Here is a 17,434-nt window from a genome sequence, read left to right on the forward strand (position 1 = left end):
AATATTTAATGCAGCCGAACCGTGTATTACAATGCCGTTATGTGATGACTTTCAAAAGAGAAAAGCAATAAAGTGTTTTCTTAAATCTTTTTCGTATTTCCTATCGCATTAACGCCATATCCCAACGTGCATTGCGGCTAAAACATCCAAATACCGAGCTTCAAGCTGAGGATCTTGGGTAATCAGTTCAGTGGGTTTGTGGTGTTGTGACGACCCCTCCACACCACGTGGGGTGCCGTCTGGTTATGTGTGTGTTTTGGGTGTGATTACAGGTTCCAACTGCAGCTGTCTGACGAGCTGCAGTTGTCTGACGAGCTGCACCTGGGGAAAGGATATAGGAGGAGCCCAGCGGTTACGTCTCTCTCACTCCTTTGGGCACTGACCCCGGGCCAGCATCAGGGACCTGTTGCTGGTTCTGTTCGTTACATTGTTTATAAGAGCAATAAACAATTTTTATATTTCTTACCCTTCGTCTCGCCTCCCTGCTTTTTGTTGCAGCCCAGGAGCCGGGTTGTAACAGATGGGGGCTCGTTGCTTTGGACCTGGGAAGCGTGTGCAAACTGGATGTCCGTTGTGGGGACGGATTTCGCGCAGCTGCTGTTGTCACTGTGTGCGGCTGGTTGTTTGGGAGTAGCGTTACGGGGGTGAGTGTTTTGCAGTTCTAATGCACAGAGATGGTGTGGCAGCGAGTACGAGCACAGTATCGTTAGTTACCGTGGTGTCTGTCCCTGTTAGATCTAGTACGGTCTTCCTTGGGGGTCGTAGGGGGGGCTGTTAGTGCGGTGTGAAAGTGGTTAGAGCTATTAGCTCGGGAGCACGCCGAGGCTGCGGGTGGAGTTGCCGGTTTGCTGGTCGCTTCGCCGAGCTTATGGTATTAAGTGCATAAGTACCCGCCATAACTAGCACCTGAAGACTAGCGGGGAATTTTAGCTAGTTTCTGTAGGCAGTTAGAGGGACGGGCCACGGTAGCGTGTAGGCTGTGTAGTAGCATGAGCGTGCACTCAGTGTTGTAGGATGGAGAGTGTGGAGGAGTTTGTGAGAGCGCCCACAGAGGAGCTACTGGAGGGCTTCTCATTTGAGCAGCTGATCTGTTTTGCTGAACATTTCCGCTTGGATGTTGGGGATAAGAGGATGAAAGAAAACATAAGAGGGATTGTTAGAGCAAATCTGTTCGAGGTAGGTGTTTTCAAAGGGGGAACAATTACTGTTGATTCTGGCAGAGACAGTGTCAACGTGTCTGGCTGCCGTGATACAGACCTGACGTTTGAACAGAGAGAGAGAGACTGTTAATGTTGCAGGTAGAAATTAAAAGGCTTGAGTTAGAGGAGCGGAGGTTGGGTTTACCTGCTGGGGCTGCAGGTCAGGCCTATAATTTCCCTGGTAGAGCTACTCCATTTGACGTTGCCGGTAATCGGCGGGTTGTGCCTCAGTTTAATGAACGAGATCCAGATACATTTTTCTCCTTGTTTGAGCGTGTGGCTGAGAGCAAAGAGTGGTCAGATGCTAATAGCACCTTATTGCTGCAGTGTGTGCTAACAGGTAGGGCCCAGGAAGCTTATTCTGCTTTAACGGTGGCGGATAGCAAAGTATATCTGATGGTTAAAACTGCTGTGTTGAAGGCTTACGAGTTGGTTCCTGAGGCTTATCGACAGAGGTTTCGGTCCTGGGAGATGTCTGACAGGCAGACACATGTTGAGTTTGCCAGGGATCTGGTTACCTCTTTCGGTAGGTGGTGTAACTCTTTGAAAGTGGATACGTATGTCGCATTATGTGAGTTGATGGTGTTGGAGCAATTTAAAAATGCTGTGCCCAGCCACATTGCGGTTTACATCAGCGAGCGTAAGGTGAAAACTGCTGGAGAGGCTGCTGCTCTAGCAGATGACTATGTGCTAACGCACAGGGGCGGTCACGACGTCAGGGTCCAGGATAGAGCTGGTATGTATCGTGCAGGAGGTAGATGGGAAGAGAACGCTAATCCGCACTGGGGTGAGCGTGAGATGCGAGGTCAGCCACAGGGTGATTCGGAATTCTGTCATTTCTGCAGGGAGAGAGGGCACTGGAAGGTTGACTATCCAAAAGCTAAGGCTAAAAGGGGGAACTGTGTAGGCCAGTTTAACTCTGCTGCTTGTGCTGTGTCTGTGGTGCCGTTACCTTTCATCTCTCCCTGTCAGCAGATGAATGAGCGATGCGGGTGGAAGGACCCACTGTTTTCTGCATTTGTGTCAACCGGATACGTGTCATTGGTGGGAAGTGATATCAGCGTGCCGGTAAAGATTTTGAGAGACACTGCATCGTATGATTCATACATTCTGAGCTCTGTGTTACCATTTTCGGACAAATCTGGAACTGGGGATTTTGTCCGGATGCGAGGTATGGGAATGAATGTTGGGCCTGTTCCTCTGCATTCTGTTGTGCTTAACTCAGGTCTGGTGCAGGGTGAGGTCGCCATGGGGGTCCGTCCTGTAATGCCAATTGGTGGTGTGGATGTAATCCTGGGTAATGGCCTGGCTGGCAGCCGTGTGTTGGCTGAGGGTCCACCGCATACCATGAAGTCATCTTCACCTACTGTGATTGCTAAGGCAGAGAAGAAGGTCAAGTGCTCTCCTGCAGTGTTTGTGGCTTGTTCTGTGACACGGGCTGTGAGCCGTGCACAGGAGGAATCTGAGCAGGGCGAAGAGGTCAGTGCGAGAGATTCTGTGGTTATTCCTGACTTGTTGTTGTCGGTATCCTGCAGTAAGTTGGTGATGGAGCAGAAAGCGGACGTCTCCCTCAGTCCGTTTTTTGAGGCGGTTCTCTCCACCGAGGGTGGAAATGGTGTCACCAGGGGTTGTCAGCTGCAAGGGGGATTGCTGGTCAGAAAGTGGTGCCACGTGGGAAAGGCTTCATTGGTGGGCCAGTGTATCAGATTGTGGTTCCTGTCAGGTTTCGTGGGGAGGTCCTCAGAAAAGCTCATGGGCAGTCGGGATATCTGGGTGTCCGTAAAACATGTGGTTACCTGTTGCGGTATTTCTTTTGGCCTGGCTTGAGGAGAGATGTGTCTTGGCATGTTGGATCATGTCACGCGTGTCAGACGGGTGGGGCAGTTCGGCAGCGACCTGGGGGTCAGGTCTTGGGTTTGTTGCCGGGGGCTAGGTTGCGGTTTCTGGAGGGACATTCCAGGTTCTTCCAGGTGCAGGGTCAAGGGACTGGCCAGAGTGGTCTTCTTTCCACGCCGGAATATCAGAGAAGAGCTCCTAGCTATTTGGGTACTTAACGGTGTTCCTAAGGGAACTCCTTTCTTTGTTATGGGGGGGGGGGAGTGTGACGACCCCTCCACACCACGTGGGGTGCCGTCTGGTTGTGTTTGTGTTTTGTGTGTGATTGCAGGTTCCAACTGCAGCTGTCTGACGAGCTGCACCTGGGGGAAGGATATAGGAGGAGCCCAGCGGTTACGTCTCTCTCACTCCTTTGGGCACTGACCCCGGGCCAGCTTGAGGGACCTGTTGCTGGTTCTGTTCGTTACATTGTTTATAAGAGAAATAAACAATTGTTATATTTTTTACCCTTTGTCTCGCCTCCCTGCTTTTTGTTGCAGCCCAGGAGCCGGGTTGTAACAGTGTGTATCGAAATGATGCTCGAAATGTCCCTTATAGGCCTACGTCTGTTTCCGGTGATTTTATTTAAGGCTAAAAAGCCCAAGATTATAGAATGAAACAAATAAATAAAAACAAGGATAATTGTGTGCTATTGTTGAGTAAATAACAGTGTGTTATTTAGAAAACAATAACAAATTAGAAGGAAAAAAAGATTGAAAAAATACAGATTTCAGTATTTTGAGGCTCTGAGCCCCATTTCTTTTCCTCACAGACGGCAAAAAAAGTCAGACATTATACGATTTAAAATAAAAACAATAATCGTGGCTTGGTATTGAGTAAGAACATGTTTTTATGAACCCCACAGCTTCCGGTCTACCAAGACACGACCGGACAAAAATAAGTGGTGCAGGCACGAAACTTGGTGTATCATATGCACGCAAAACTCGGCCTCAGATCTCAATGGGAACGGTTAGCGTATCATATGCACGCAAAATCGGACTTCTGCGTATCTATTGCACGCATTTTCAATGTGTAAAGTTGGGTCATTTGTACGCAGACTGAAGAGAGTGGGTTGATACAATCATAGTTGCAGCCAGCCCTATATTCATATATTGAATTTACATTAATACAACGATACATATTGTGCCTAGGGGGAGTTACAGAAATTATGACCGAGAGAAATTAAGATGTGTCTGACTTTAACACATTTTGCTGGACTGAACTGGAAACCAGGAATTACAAGAATACAGATTATTGTAATTCCAGCCTGCCCTGACAAATTTTCATCTTCAGTCACTATTTTTAGCCTCATCTTTGAGCCGCACGCAAGTCCAGTTGTATTGTGTTAAACTCCCTCACACTGCTTGCACCCTGAGGGGCTGGATATAGTCCAAAACAGTTTTGGTTAGACTACATCAGTTGTCTGTTGACATGTATGTTTGCCACCACTGACACAGATAGTTGAAGGGATGTGGGATGCTAGTGGCCACGCAGATGTGGATGTTTATTTTTTGCTTGAGGGGACATCCTGGCAAAACGCTGTTGTGCTGGATTCTGCCAAAGACAAAGCTCCGTCAGGGACGCTTAACGTCAAGGCCATTTATAGCAAATGGTTATACAGTTAGAGTGGCAGAAAATGCTCTGCTGATCGAGGACGCTGTGAGAATCTAACATCAGCACAGATTCTTGATATGTTATGTACTTTATGCATGAACATTAAATCTGAGTATCACAGCACCATAAAAAAAAGGGTTGAAAGCTCTTTGCGTCCGTTTATGAAGCTGAAGGAGACTCGGCGCGTCACAACTGCACACCAAAGGACCCTGACCAAGCGTCGCTATTGGACTATCAGGGAGTGAGACTGTGTTGATTCAAACAGCTCTCTGACTGAAGTAATCCTCTGTATCCTAACCATCCTAACTTACTGGCCTTGTAGAATGTGTTTTTTAAATCTATTAATTAATGTGTCTGTTTAGCATGCAAGGTGTAAAAAATATATACCCAAATGAAGCTGGCCAAGTATTTCATGTGTGGCTTGACTGACATTAACTTGTGGGGACACAGGGATAAATGCCAATGTGGTGGATTGCAGTGTATTAGTTCAATCATACAACTACAACAAATCATTTAATAGTTCACAAAAGATAGAAGTAAGAAAAGCGCAAGACAAAATTAATAGATACTATTAAATATTAAAAGCTATAGCCTACAATAAATACAACTATATACAAATAAAAGTATACATTTTTTTATTGAACGTTCAAGGGAGGATTATGCTAATAAAAAGCTAATGAAAAGAATATATATATATACAAGTAAACATCCTCTGACCTGTGTTAATGTATTAAACACAAGCTCCTGTCAAGTAATGTTGTTTTAAATAACATAATAACCAACCCATTATACAGGACTGTCTCAGAAAATTAGAATATTGTGATAAAGTTCTTTATTTTCTGTAATGCAATTAAAAAAACAAAAATGTCATACATTCTGGATTCATTACAAATCAACTGAAATATTGCAAGCCTTTTATTATTTTAATATTGCTGATTATGGCATACAGCTTAAGAAAACTCAAATATCCTATCTCTAAATATTAGAATATCATGAAAAAGTATACTAGTAGGGTGTTCAACGAATCACTTGAATCGTCTAATTAACTCGAAACACCTGCAAGGGTTTCCTGAGCCTTGAAAAACACTCAGCTTGGTTCAGTAAACTAAATCACAAGTATGGGGAAGACTGCTGATCTGACTGCTGTCCAGAGGACCGTCATTGCCACCCTCCATCAGGAGGGTAAGACACAAAAAGAAATTTCTCAAAGAGCAAGCTGTTCACAGAGTGCAGTTTCAAAGCACATCCACAAAAAGTCTGTTGGAAGGGGGAAATGTGGCAGGAAACGCTGCACAACCAAGAGAGATGACCGCAGCCTTAACAGCATTGTGAAGAAGAGTCGCTTCCAGAATTTGGGGGAGCTTCAAAGACAGTGGACTGAAGCTGGAGTCCAGGTATCAAAAGTCACTGTTCACAGACGTGTCCGGGAAATGGGCTACAATAGCCGTATTCCCATGGTCAAGCCACTTCTGAACTCAAGACAACGGAAGAGGCGTCTGACTTGAGCTAAGGAAAAGAAGCACTGGACAGTTGCACAGTGGTCCAAAGTCCTCTTTTCAGACGAAAGCAAGTTTTGTATTTCATTTGGAAGTCAAGGCGCCAGAGTCTGGAGAAAGGCTGGAGAGGAGCAAAATCCAAGTTGCTTGAAATCCAGTGTGAAGTTCCCACAGTCAGCGATGGTTTGGGGAGCCATGTCAGCTGCTGGTGTTGGTCCACTGTGTTTCATCAAGCCCAGAGTAAATGCAGCTGTGTACCAAGAGATTTTAGAGCACTACATGCTTCCGTCTGCTGAAAAGCTCTATGGAGATGAGGAATTCATTTTCCAGCATGATCTGGCACCTGCCCACAGTGCCAAAACCACCAGTAACTGGTGTACTGACCATGGCATTACTGTCCTCGATTGGCCTGCAAATTCCCCTGACCTGAACCCCATAGAGAATATGTGGGGTATTGTGAAGAAGAAGCTGAAAGACACCAGACCCAACAATGCTAATGAGCTAAAGGCCGCTATTGAAGCATCCTGGGCATCCATAACACCTCAGCAATGCCACAGGCTGATTGCCTCCATGCCACGCCGCATTGATGCAGTAATCCGTGCAAAAGGATTCCCAACCAAGTACTGAGTGCATTAATGGACATTTTCAAATGTTTGATTGTGTTTTGCTGTTATAAATCTTTTTTTTTTACTTGGTCTGAGGAACTATTCTAATTTTTTGAGATAGGATTTTTGAGTTTTCTTAAGCTGTATGCCATAATCAGCAATATTAAAATAATAAAAGGCTTGCAATATTTCAGTTGATTTGTAATGAATCCAGAATGTATGACATTTTTTTTTTTTTTTTTTTTTTTTTTTTAATTGCATTACAGAAAATAAAGAACTTTATCACAATATTCTAATTTTCTGAGACAGTCCTGTAGATGTTTCTGTGTCAGAGTAAACTCAGATGGAACATAGTAAAAAAAGGTAAATTCTTACCTCCGCCTAAAAAAGACCACCCTTGAAAATCACCCTCGAATGATGGGATGGTAGACTAAAAGCTTTGGGAATACAAAAGTATAACATATAATAAGTACCCTGTATCAAGATTGAGGCAAAACAAGTGAAATTTGACCTTTTTAGAGAGGTTTAGCAAAAGAAATGGGCACATTTGGATACCATCAGTGCCATTTGACCTTTTTCCCAGGTACCATACTGTAAAAATAATTGTATTATCACTATAGGTAATCATTCCATCCAAATAGTTTTTATAAGTGTTAAAATATGTAAAAAAAATAATTTTTTTTAAAAAATTTTTTTTTTTTTTAATGTAAATGGTGTGTGTCCGTGTGTGGACTTTGCCACAGTCCTTACATGTTTATCGCCTGACTAACACTTATAGGGAGGTTTACTTGCACAATAAAAAATAGGAAACATAGGGTAAGTGTTACGAACATGGATTCACAAGGGAAAAAGGACTCAAATGCACGACCCGGGAGCCAGAGATAAAGTATAAGTAATATACTTTTATTTGCCAAAAGGATATACAAAAAGAAAAAAAACACTCTTTGCGAGGTGACAAAAATAAAGAGTTTCAATAAGGCTCAACAAAAAACGCTCACAACGCGAGTAACAAAACTTACAAGGATATACAAAAAGAAAAAACACTCTTTGCGAGGTGACAAAAATAAAGAGTTTCAATAAGGCTCAACAAAAAACGCTCACAACGCGAGGAACAAAACTTACAAGGATATACAAAAAGAAAAAACACTCTTTGCGAGGTGATAAAAAAATAGTTTCAATAAGGCTCAACAACAAAAAAGCTCACAACGTGAGGAACAAAACTTACAAAATGTTTTCAGGAGCATGAATCAGGTATGTGTCAAGATAATCAAAAACTGATGAGCAGAGTTCTGACATGAGGACAGGAAAAGACGAACTGACACTGAACACTGGGAGACTGGGGAATTTAAAAACTCAACAACAAGACACAGGTGAAAACAATCAGGGGCGGGGCTGACGCTGATGAAGGCGGGAGAACACATAAGGAAAGGGAATCAAGGGACCTGAAATGAGACGTGACAAAAACAAAACAGGAAGTGAAAAACAATACAAAATAAACAACATGAAACATGACTGACTAACACTTCTGGCGGTGCACAACAGTAAATTTGTCTCCAACATGAGCAGATTTATTTCAAAAACAACACGCACAAGTATAATAACACCACAAGCATTTTTTCAACACTGGCAAAAAAGATTAAAAAAGAAAAAATGTGCGGCAAAAAAGATAAAAAAGAAAAAATGTACACAACCTGAATGTTTTTAGTCAGAGGTGTGCCACGCCTTGAAACAGTTCTTCTTTGAATTGAGGCACAGAGGGACCAGGCACTTAGTGCAGTAGATAGGTGTCTTCACCGTTTTGTTGCCAGCATCAGAGCACCTCCTGCAGTACCTCCTGAGCGCGGTGGCCTCTTCCCCATAATACGTACCCAATCAAAGCATCGGACACATCCACGCCGCCCATGCTTCTGTTGTAGTCCACCACAGCGTCAGGAACGGTAACAATCTTAGTCTGCCACACACCAGCCCGTTTCACTGTCCTCCTAGTCAGTCCACTGAAGGCTGCATGCACTGTGGAGCACATGGTCACTTCACGGCTGTCCATCCACTTTGCAAACAGGAGCATGCTTCTCCTTATCCAACGCAGATCTCCCCTTTCAGCCTTTTTCGGAAGGTCGTTCAACTCAGTCTGTGGAAAACCAACTCGATTTTTTCAAATGGTCCCACAACAGCCAATGTTTTTTGCGAACAAATCCTCAAAGAGAGCAGGGCTTGTGTAAAAGTTGTCCACAAAGAGTGTGTAGCCCCCACCGAGCAGAGGGAAAGGCAGGAGGTCAATCACGGAGAAGTAGCTGAGTCCCTGGCCTGAGAGGAACTCACTCTTCCCTGTGTACACAAAGAAGTTCCATGTGTATGCCGTGGAGGAATCCGCCAGCACAAACAGTTTGTATCCCCACTTTGTTGGCTTATCCTTCATGTACTGTTTCATGCTAATGCAGGCTTTGGAGGCGACCATCCTTTCATCTATTGAAATGTTTTGATTGGGCTGGAAATGTGCTTTGCAGGCAGCAGTGGTTTCAGTGTACAGGGGCTTTACCTTGAAAAGTCTGTCGTGATCTGCGGTGTTCCTTTTGCGGTCATTTTCTTCGTCTTCTTTAGGGTCGCTCATGTGCAATGACCACATGATGGCTTGGAAGTGGTCCCGGGACATCGTATCACCTGGGAATTTGAAGTCATATGGAAATGTTTTCTTCCAGTAATCCGCTTCGTTGTGAACGTGAACTAGGCCTTTGAAAATGATGATGGACAAGAAAATATAAAAATCCTTGAAAGTCAGCGCTTTCCAAGGATACTTCTTTCCACCCTGCAATCTATTCAGGGCCTTGGTGTTTGTGTTGGCAATGATTGTATGAACCACGGCATTGCTAAAAAATAGTCTGAAAAGCTGAAGGGGAGACCATGGTGCAGTGGTGTCCAACGCTGGCCCTGGGACCCTGGCTGGCATGAACCTCAGTGGCTCTGGTGTTTGGTCATTCTCCTCTTTGTTGTGCCACCTGAGTTCTTCCTCTGTCGTTCTAGAAGCGGACGACCCACCTCGGCCACGCTTCCTGGGATTTACAGATTTTTTCGATGCTTTCCCTTTTCTTTGCTGGGCAGCTCAAATGATGATTCAGAATCAGAAGATGCAGTCAGAGTTAGTACTGGTGCAGACGTCCGGCGGCGTAGCTTGGATGTTGATGGCTCTGGGGCAACTGTATGCTGATCTGATGCACGTCGTAGCTCAGATGAGGCAGATGTTGATGGCTGTGATCCAGAAGCCATTTCATACTTGTCTTCATCACTGTGAAAACAAATGTGGAAAAAACGAATCGATTACTTCACTGGCTTATTCTTTCAAAAATGTAACTCAAATCAGAAATAATTCATCCATTTAGCGTGTGTTAGCATAAGATCCATATTCAAACATACAGATTCTAAATGGTATAGGTTGAAGCGTTTGTTTGAACAGTTTGCAGGAGGCAGGTACTTGCTTTCAAGCAGAACAGGGCAAACACACTTAGCGGGAGTGTTTACGTGTTCGGTGTAATGACGTAAAGCGGCCTGGACAACTTCTGTAGTCCTATTCAGCCACATGTTAACAACCATCGTTTTTCAAACGCGTAACCTCTTCAATAATCACCAGTGGGGTCACAGCTGATGTATTTGATGTCGTAGAACAAAACGTGATCTGTCTCTTCAATTTGTGTCAAACACAAGCTATTTTCCAAAATCCTATGGAGAAATTGCATTGCTTTTTATCGAAGGAACCGGAAGTGGTAAAAATGCTAACTTACTTCCGGGTTTTAGGACGCGTCACTGCAGTTCTCTATTAGCTATTATTCATTAGCTATTAGCTCGTAGAATTTTACATTTTAATAGGGTATGACTATGAGTGAATTGACTGAATGAAACCCAATAAGAGCAGTCCAAATGATTATACCTACATGTTTATGACAGATGTGTATCTTATGCACAGCCCTTCAAATATAGTGTTACTTTTATTTAAAAATATAATCATACTTTACCTTTACTTATTCCACAGAGGGGACATTTACAGACATTTTACTTTAATTAAGAGGCATGCATACATTTAAGATAACAAAAATAAATGACAATTTATGAAACTACACATCCAGGTTGAACACAAAAGATAGTGTAAAAGGTACCTTGGCTAAATTTTCTAAATATTGTGTCTCTTCTTTCCACACAGGTCTTTTGAAGTTGATATACCCCTGTGATCTCCCATTCAATCACCCACCCAAAGGCACTTTTAAGAGCCACATTTGTTTTGCCAAACCGTCCTTTTCAGTGTGCCTTGTCCTTACCTGTGTTGCTGTCTGTGTATCTCTCTCTGTCCCTCTCTCTCTCTGTCTCTCACTTTTGCATATTCTCTCTCGCTATCTGTGCTTACTCCTGTTTTATCCATCTCTTTGTCCACTATTGCTTTTCTATTTTTGTATTACTGTTTGTCTGTCTTGGAGATATGACCCGACCAAAGTTACAGCCGTGCCCTACTTGCCAGACTCTTAATAAGACAAGCGTCAACACGTGCACTGTCTGTTACGGGACCCTGTCAACAAAGACGAAAATCATAAAAAAAGGCAGCGACACTGGACAGCAAATGGGGGCAAGGAGTGGTTACGAATCGCAACGTTAACCGCATCATTGATTCTGCCCGTATTGCAGTAAGTCAAAAATGCTCATAGCTCATTAATGTCTGCTAAGTGAAATTAAGCTTTATTTGTTTAACATATCATAAGACAATGTGATCAGGCTTTTCAATAAAAACACATAGTCTCATTTTCATCAGTTTCTGTCATCCCGCAGGGATACTTTTTACATCTTTGACTTGATTTGAACAAATGAATATTATTTAAATAATTAACTCAGTCTAAATAAGCATTTCGGCTCCTACAATGTTGATATCAGGGTTTTTAGTCAAAAGTCAAACCCCAGGTAGAAGCCATCTCTACCTATGTATTATGTTGAAGAGCAACAATAGTCAGTGTTTCCTTTCAAATAATAATCCTGAGTCCTCAGGATGGCGATGGCAGGAACAGCAGAGGCACCTTTTCCCTCACATCTTTATGACCATTGGTCTTATACAATGCAAGATCAAATGTTGTCGTTTCTATGGTTCATCGAAATCAAACAATTTGTCGCTAAATAATATCTAACATCATATTCAATTAGCTGTCCTTGAAATTAAGTAGCTTTCTACAGTACTAATGTAGTGGTTTGAACTAATGTGTTGCAACTGTTTTCTTTTCATTTCAGGTGTTGAAACTTGAGGCTCTGGGCTTCAAGCCAATTTTATTTTATGGGCAGGGACAAGAAATCTCCAAATAAGTGGGTAGCAGATGTCATGACCCATTTTGCCGCTTCTTCTGTGACCAAAGCCATTTTGGATAAGATGCGGAGGGTGTATGAAGTCCTTCTAACTCAGGGTAAGAGTATTTTATTGTTTATTTTAGACCCCACTTGTGTGCCTCTCCGTTTTCATTTAATAAATAATACTGACGTCTGTACCTGACACTCCCCCAGTAGAACAATCACAGACAGCTCAGCAGCCACAGAGCGCCAGCGCAGAGCAGCCAGAGCAGCCACAGAGCGCCAGCGCAGAGCAGCCACAGAGCGCCAGCGCAGAGCAGCCACAGAGCACCAGCGCAGAGCAGCCACAGAGCTCCAGTGCAGAGCAGCCACAGAGCTCCAGTGCAGAGCAGCCACAGAGCTCCAGTGCAGAGCAGCCACAGAGCTCCAGCGCAGAGCAGCCAGAGTTCTTTGTTCTGAACCTCATGACTTGCCCACCCTCCCCCTCTTCTTCTCCATCCTCAACAAACATGCCACCACCAGACATCTTCAGTCAAAAAGGAGGGGCCACAAAAAAAGAAAAAGAAAACAGTTCGTAAGTTTTGCATTGGAAATATTATTGCACACACTATTATTACATTCGCTTCCTGACAAATTTGACTTGTTGCATTTATCGGGTAGTAAAACCAGTCTTCATCGCATCACCAGGTCTTTGAATTTGTAAGCCTGAACACAGATTGTTATTCTTTATTTATTATTTGTATTCTTTAATAAATAAATAAACAATAAACTTGACTTTGACCTTGACCTATTTGGTGTTATTTTGGAACGCCATGGTTAATGTCAACCCCTAACTTTAAGGAGGGGTAGGTAAGTTTGAGAAACCGGCTCGAGATACACTTTTTGTTATATTCCATGGAATGCTCTTAATATCCTGATAGCAATGCATATTCTAAGTGCTTTGAAAAAAAATCCATACAAAAATGTCATCTGTGGAAGCCGTAATACTGTAAAAACTACGACCAATTATTTTAGCCGGGCCGGCTAAAATAACTGGTTGGCCGACCAGTCTGTGAGCCTTCAATCTCGTGCACACACACACACACACACACACACACACACACACACACACACACACACACACACACACACACACACACACACACACACACACACACACACACACACACACACACACACACACACACACACACACACACACACACACACACACACACACACACACACACACACACACACACTCGTGCAGTCATTGTGCGTACCGTCATTGGGCGTGTTTCCCGTCTCCGGGCAGCTGTCGCTCAATCGGCAGCAGCAGCCGCTGCAGGACATTTTCACCATGGCAGAGTTTGCTTCAACATCATCTACCGGTCGCAAAAGAAAAACTGTAATGGAGCAAATTATGAAGAAAAAGAAAGTGGAAACTAGGAGAAGTCAAACCAGAGTCAATATCGGAGTTGCTTTTCAACGATGGTTATGGAGCACACCGAGCTGATATGTAACGTTACCGCAGCCTGCTCTCGTCAGCTAGACGCAGGGCCGTCGGAAGTAGGGTTGCTGCAGCACCCCCTGGTGGAGGACAGGGGATCTGCACTTCCACAAGATTAAATGCAAATATAATACCAAAAAAACCGAATTTTCAGCCTTGATGTAACAACATTCATAATTAAGTAAAGATAACACCCTTTTCACCCCGGTTACATTTTCCAATTGCCCTGTACGATGGGCGCTGTAAGTGATGAAAGTAGGGAATGTTGGCTTATCAGGCGCCCACAGCTCACAGCCAAAGTGAGAGAGAGAGATAGATAGATATATAGATAGAGAGAGGGGGTGCACCGGTACCGGCGGGATTGTTGTTAGCTTCTGCTGCGCTAACGGATATGAGAAGCTGTTTCTACAATAATGTGGAGGGAGAGTGCTCCCCTGTCAGACTGAGAGGCTCAGTGAGGTAAAGGGCTCTGAGGGTTTAGATAGTTCACTTTAGTCTAAGTTATCTCAGTGGTTCTCAAACGTTTTGATCACAATTTATGTAAGCAAATACTTCAAAGGGACACCTTTATAATTATTAGGATAAATAACAACAGGTTTGAAATCATTCCAATGTATACTATAGGACAGTAAACCAAAAATATTGTTTAAAACTGGAGAGATTTAAAAATATGCATAAATAAATAAATGTTAACTTGTAAAATAAGATATAAATGAACCACAAAAATAAAACAAGTGAGCCTACATTTATTTGTTATTGGCTATGGTAGGTTATTGGTTATGTTCACATACAAACCGATCTTTTTCAAATTGGTGTTTAGAGTTGTATCCCCTAGATCAGTCTCTAGTAATTGGGCGCTCAAAGTGCACCAGATTGAAGTGTTTTACTTTAAAATGTTAAAAAAAATCTTCCCGGGGGGACACCCCCGGACCCCCTTGGAGGATGTGAAGTCCACCCCCCAATTCAACAGGTTCATGCAATACTAAATACATTTGAAGCCTTTTTATATAAGCTGTCCACCATATCAATATGTTTCTCTTTTTGTAGTGTATTGGTCTTTTGTAGAGGTTTTTCATTGCCAGCTAAAATATTGCCTAGGGCAGCAAATTGGTCAAAACCGGCCCTGGTGTCATCCGCACAGCACCCCCCATTTGAAACATGTTCCCACGGCTATGGCTAGACGTAACATTTGTAATCCATTTTTACAAAACAAATATGCTAGCTTCAAAAATATAAGCACTGACAATAACTGTTTTATACATTTGTTTTACATTCATTATCATGATCTTGTGCGCGTTCATGTGTGTTGGAGGAGGTGCTCTGAAGGAAGGGGCGGATTCTTTTCGGTGGTGTACTTTGGAATTTGTGTGCACTCGAGCCGGTTTCTCCAACTTAACTACTGCTCCTTTAACCTAAGAGGGTTATGATGAATACAATGTGTCGGACTCATATTTGATTCAGCCATCAAACATCACATTCATGACCTAATAAACTTTTTTTGTTTTTTTGTTATTTAAGGTTGCCGCAAATGTAACCTTCAGAAGGTCTTCCTCTTTGACAAGGTACTTGGAAGAAGAATGAATGAGGTAAGATATACAAGGCTTAATTGTATATATTTTCCGTTGTGAGGGCCTTACTCATTAACTCATTCAGGCCTTTACAAGAAATACTAAAAGTAATATAATAAGTAATATCCAGTAATTGCTTAAAATGATAAATGATTGTTCCCTGTGTGTTTTATGTGTTTGTGTAGGGGAAAGCAGAGTTTGAAATATGCTGGTTGCCTTGCTCTGTGTGGTAAGAAGAAGTAAATATTGCATTTATACATATTTGTATTGTTTTTAAACCTTTGATGACAAAACTGCTTGTTATTTTCTGCCCTCTAAAATCCAACATAGTGTTTGATCACGAAACCAAAGTATTACAAAAACGTCCCTATCTTTGTAGCATCAAAACAAAAGTAGCACACAGAAAGATATGTATTAGCTACAGTTCCTAAGTTGGGGACCCCCATGGCGGTTAAGTATGCTCCTTTTTTAAACCAATGATAAAGTGCTGTTTGCCTGAGGTAAATAGGATTGTGTTGGGATTTTTTCCAGGAGCGCTGTATCATTATATACATGAGCAGAACATAGCAGTGAGGAAAAGCAGGGAAATGAGGACGAAGAGGAGAGCACTGATGAATGAAAGATGCCGTCACTATCCTTATCCCTGTATGTTTATAACTACTCCTTGAAACACAAAACCTGAACCTCATTAAAACCATGATTAAGTTGCAAAGTCCCCCTTTAACAACATTAAACCTGGCCGCTGTACAATAGCTGCCCACTGCTCCTAGTACTAGGATGGGTTAAATGCAGAGAACACTTTTCCCTGTGCATGTATGTGTGACCATTAAACAGGGTTTCATCCTCCAATTCTATATGTAAAGATCCCATTTCCCATTGCTTTTCCGGTTATTACCCGTCCCCTTGTGTGTTATGAAGGTTTTAATGCATGTAAACGGTCTGCAGAGTCACAAACCCTCAAAGTACACCCTGTAGCGAGTAAAACTCTTTTTCCATTGTTTACTTCCGGGGCAGGTTGACGTCACTAAGTCCAAATGGACCAATAGGCACACAGCTATTGAACAATAGGCACACTCTGCCAGGGCAGACTCCCGAGCAGCTCAGCAGTCCGCCCCGCGAGGCCCCCGGAGCGGACAGTGTGAGGTGGATTTCCCGTTGTGTTTCCCTGGAGGCTGAATATACACCAAGTGCCGTGAAAAACCACGGCCTCCAGACCCCACGCAGCAACCAGGAAACAACGCCAGTAATCCAGCTCACACTGCCCGCTCCAGCAACGAGCCCCGCAACGTCCCCCCAACACGGCACCCAGACCCCACGCAGCATTCTCATCCGTTTGTCGTCACTGGTGTCATTTTCTGGTTGCCAACAAACGCCATTGTAACACATAAACTCTGATGTTCCACAGTAATGGTGGTGGACTCATCAGAGCATAGTGGGCTTACAGGGGGGTGGGGCAGGAGCTCCAACAAGCCGTTTAGGACAGAGAGTGAATACACATACTTTACAGAGATGCTGTATGAGAAACCAATGTGAGTTTGGAACATTGCACAATATAAATCTATTCTAGTAGACCTCAACAATGGAATTATGATCAGGATATAATAAATAATAAAGGCCTCTTTTAAATGAGTCCTTCTAAATCATTTATCGGTAAAATATGTTTGTGTTTAATTTTTTCATCAATGATCTTCAAATGTGATCTTTGTTCTAATGACACTTTGTGCATTTCGCAGTAACCGAACCTGGGATAACACATGGGAGCCTGCCTGTAATTTTGAGTGCCTCACTGCCACACCCGAGTCGCCAGGTCCCTCTGATTCAGCATGAGAGCTGCCTGGTCAATGTGTTGTGGATCCAGGCAACACATACAATATGTACATATGTTTACTGTGTTTATGTATGTCTTTATTTGTGTAAATGTTTCGGATATGGAAATGTTTTATTTGTTGCAGTGTCACTTAGTATTTGAAAAATAAACACTTATTGTTTGATCATGGGCTCCATATTTATTGAGACAGTAAGCACAGCGTGTCACTCGATTGATTTAGCCTTAAAAAATGCACGGATGTCAAGGTTGAAAAGTCGATATTTCAAAGCAGGAGCCATGCAGGGTCTTCATACTGACATATGTTACTCTGCAGGTCGAGGCCGTTCCAACAATGTATTTGGTGTAGCCCTACCCAAAAGTTTTAATGTTCTCATATATCACAGGCCAACCCATGAAGCCAGCTGCAATGGATCATTGATCCACCAGGGGGTGCAGTGGGGTTCCACACTG

At 43.0% G+C, this 17,434-nt stretch overlaps 1 protein-coding gene and 1 long non-coding RNA gene across 4 annotated transcripts; both read left to right on the forward strand.

The window, feature by feature from the left end:
* Positions 1-313: 313 nt before the first annotated feature.
* LOC307036941 lies at positions 314-3,541 on the forward strand. Its single transcript, XR_013807538.1, has 2 exons — positions 314-644; positions 3,367-3,541. It is a non-coding gene; the product is annotated as an uncharacterized lncRNA (long non-coding RNA).
* A 7,040-nt stretch (positions 3,542-10,581) lies between these two features.
* On the forward strand, positions 10,582-17,037 carry LOC307036923 (uncharacterized protein). Of its 3 annotated transcripts, none has more exons than XR_013807519.1 (6): positions 10,582-11,453; positions 12,046-12,215; positions 12,313-12,673; positions 15,107-15,174; positions 15,342-15,385; positions 16,890-17,037. XR_013807519.1 is itself a non-coding variant. In XM_079677578.1 (5 exons), the coding sequence occupies exons 2-5, from the start codon at positions 12,089-12,091 to the stop codon at positions 16,981-16,983; spliced, it is 333 nt and encodes a 110-aa protein (XP_079533704.1). In that variant the 5' UTR covers positions 10,582-11,453; positions 12,046-12,088; the 3' UTR covers positions 16,984-17,037. The 3 variants fall into 3 exon arrangements, 1 of the variants encoding a protein (XP_079533704.1); XR_013807520.1 differs by having other exon boundaries at positions 12,316-12,673; XM_079677578.1 differs by lacking the exon at positions 12,313-12,673.
* The last annotated feature ends 397 nt before the right edge of the window (positions 17,038-17,434 follow it).

Source organism: Notothenia rossii (genome assembly GCF_949606895.1).
Source record: "Notothenia rossii genome assembly, chromosome: 4".
In the NCBI taxonomy this organism is placed as follows: Eukaryota; Metazoa; Chordata; class Actinopteri; order Perciformes; family Nototheniidae; genus Notothenia; species Notothenia rossii.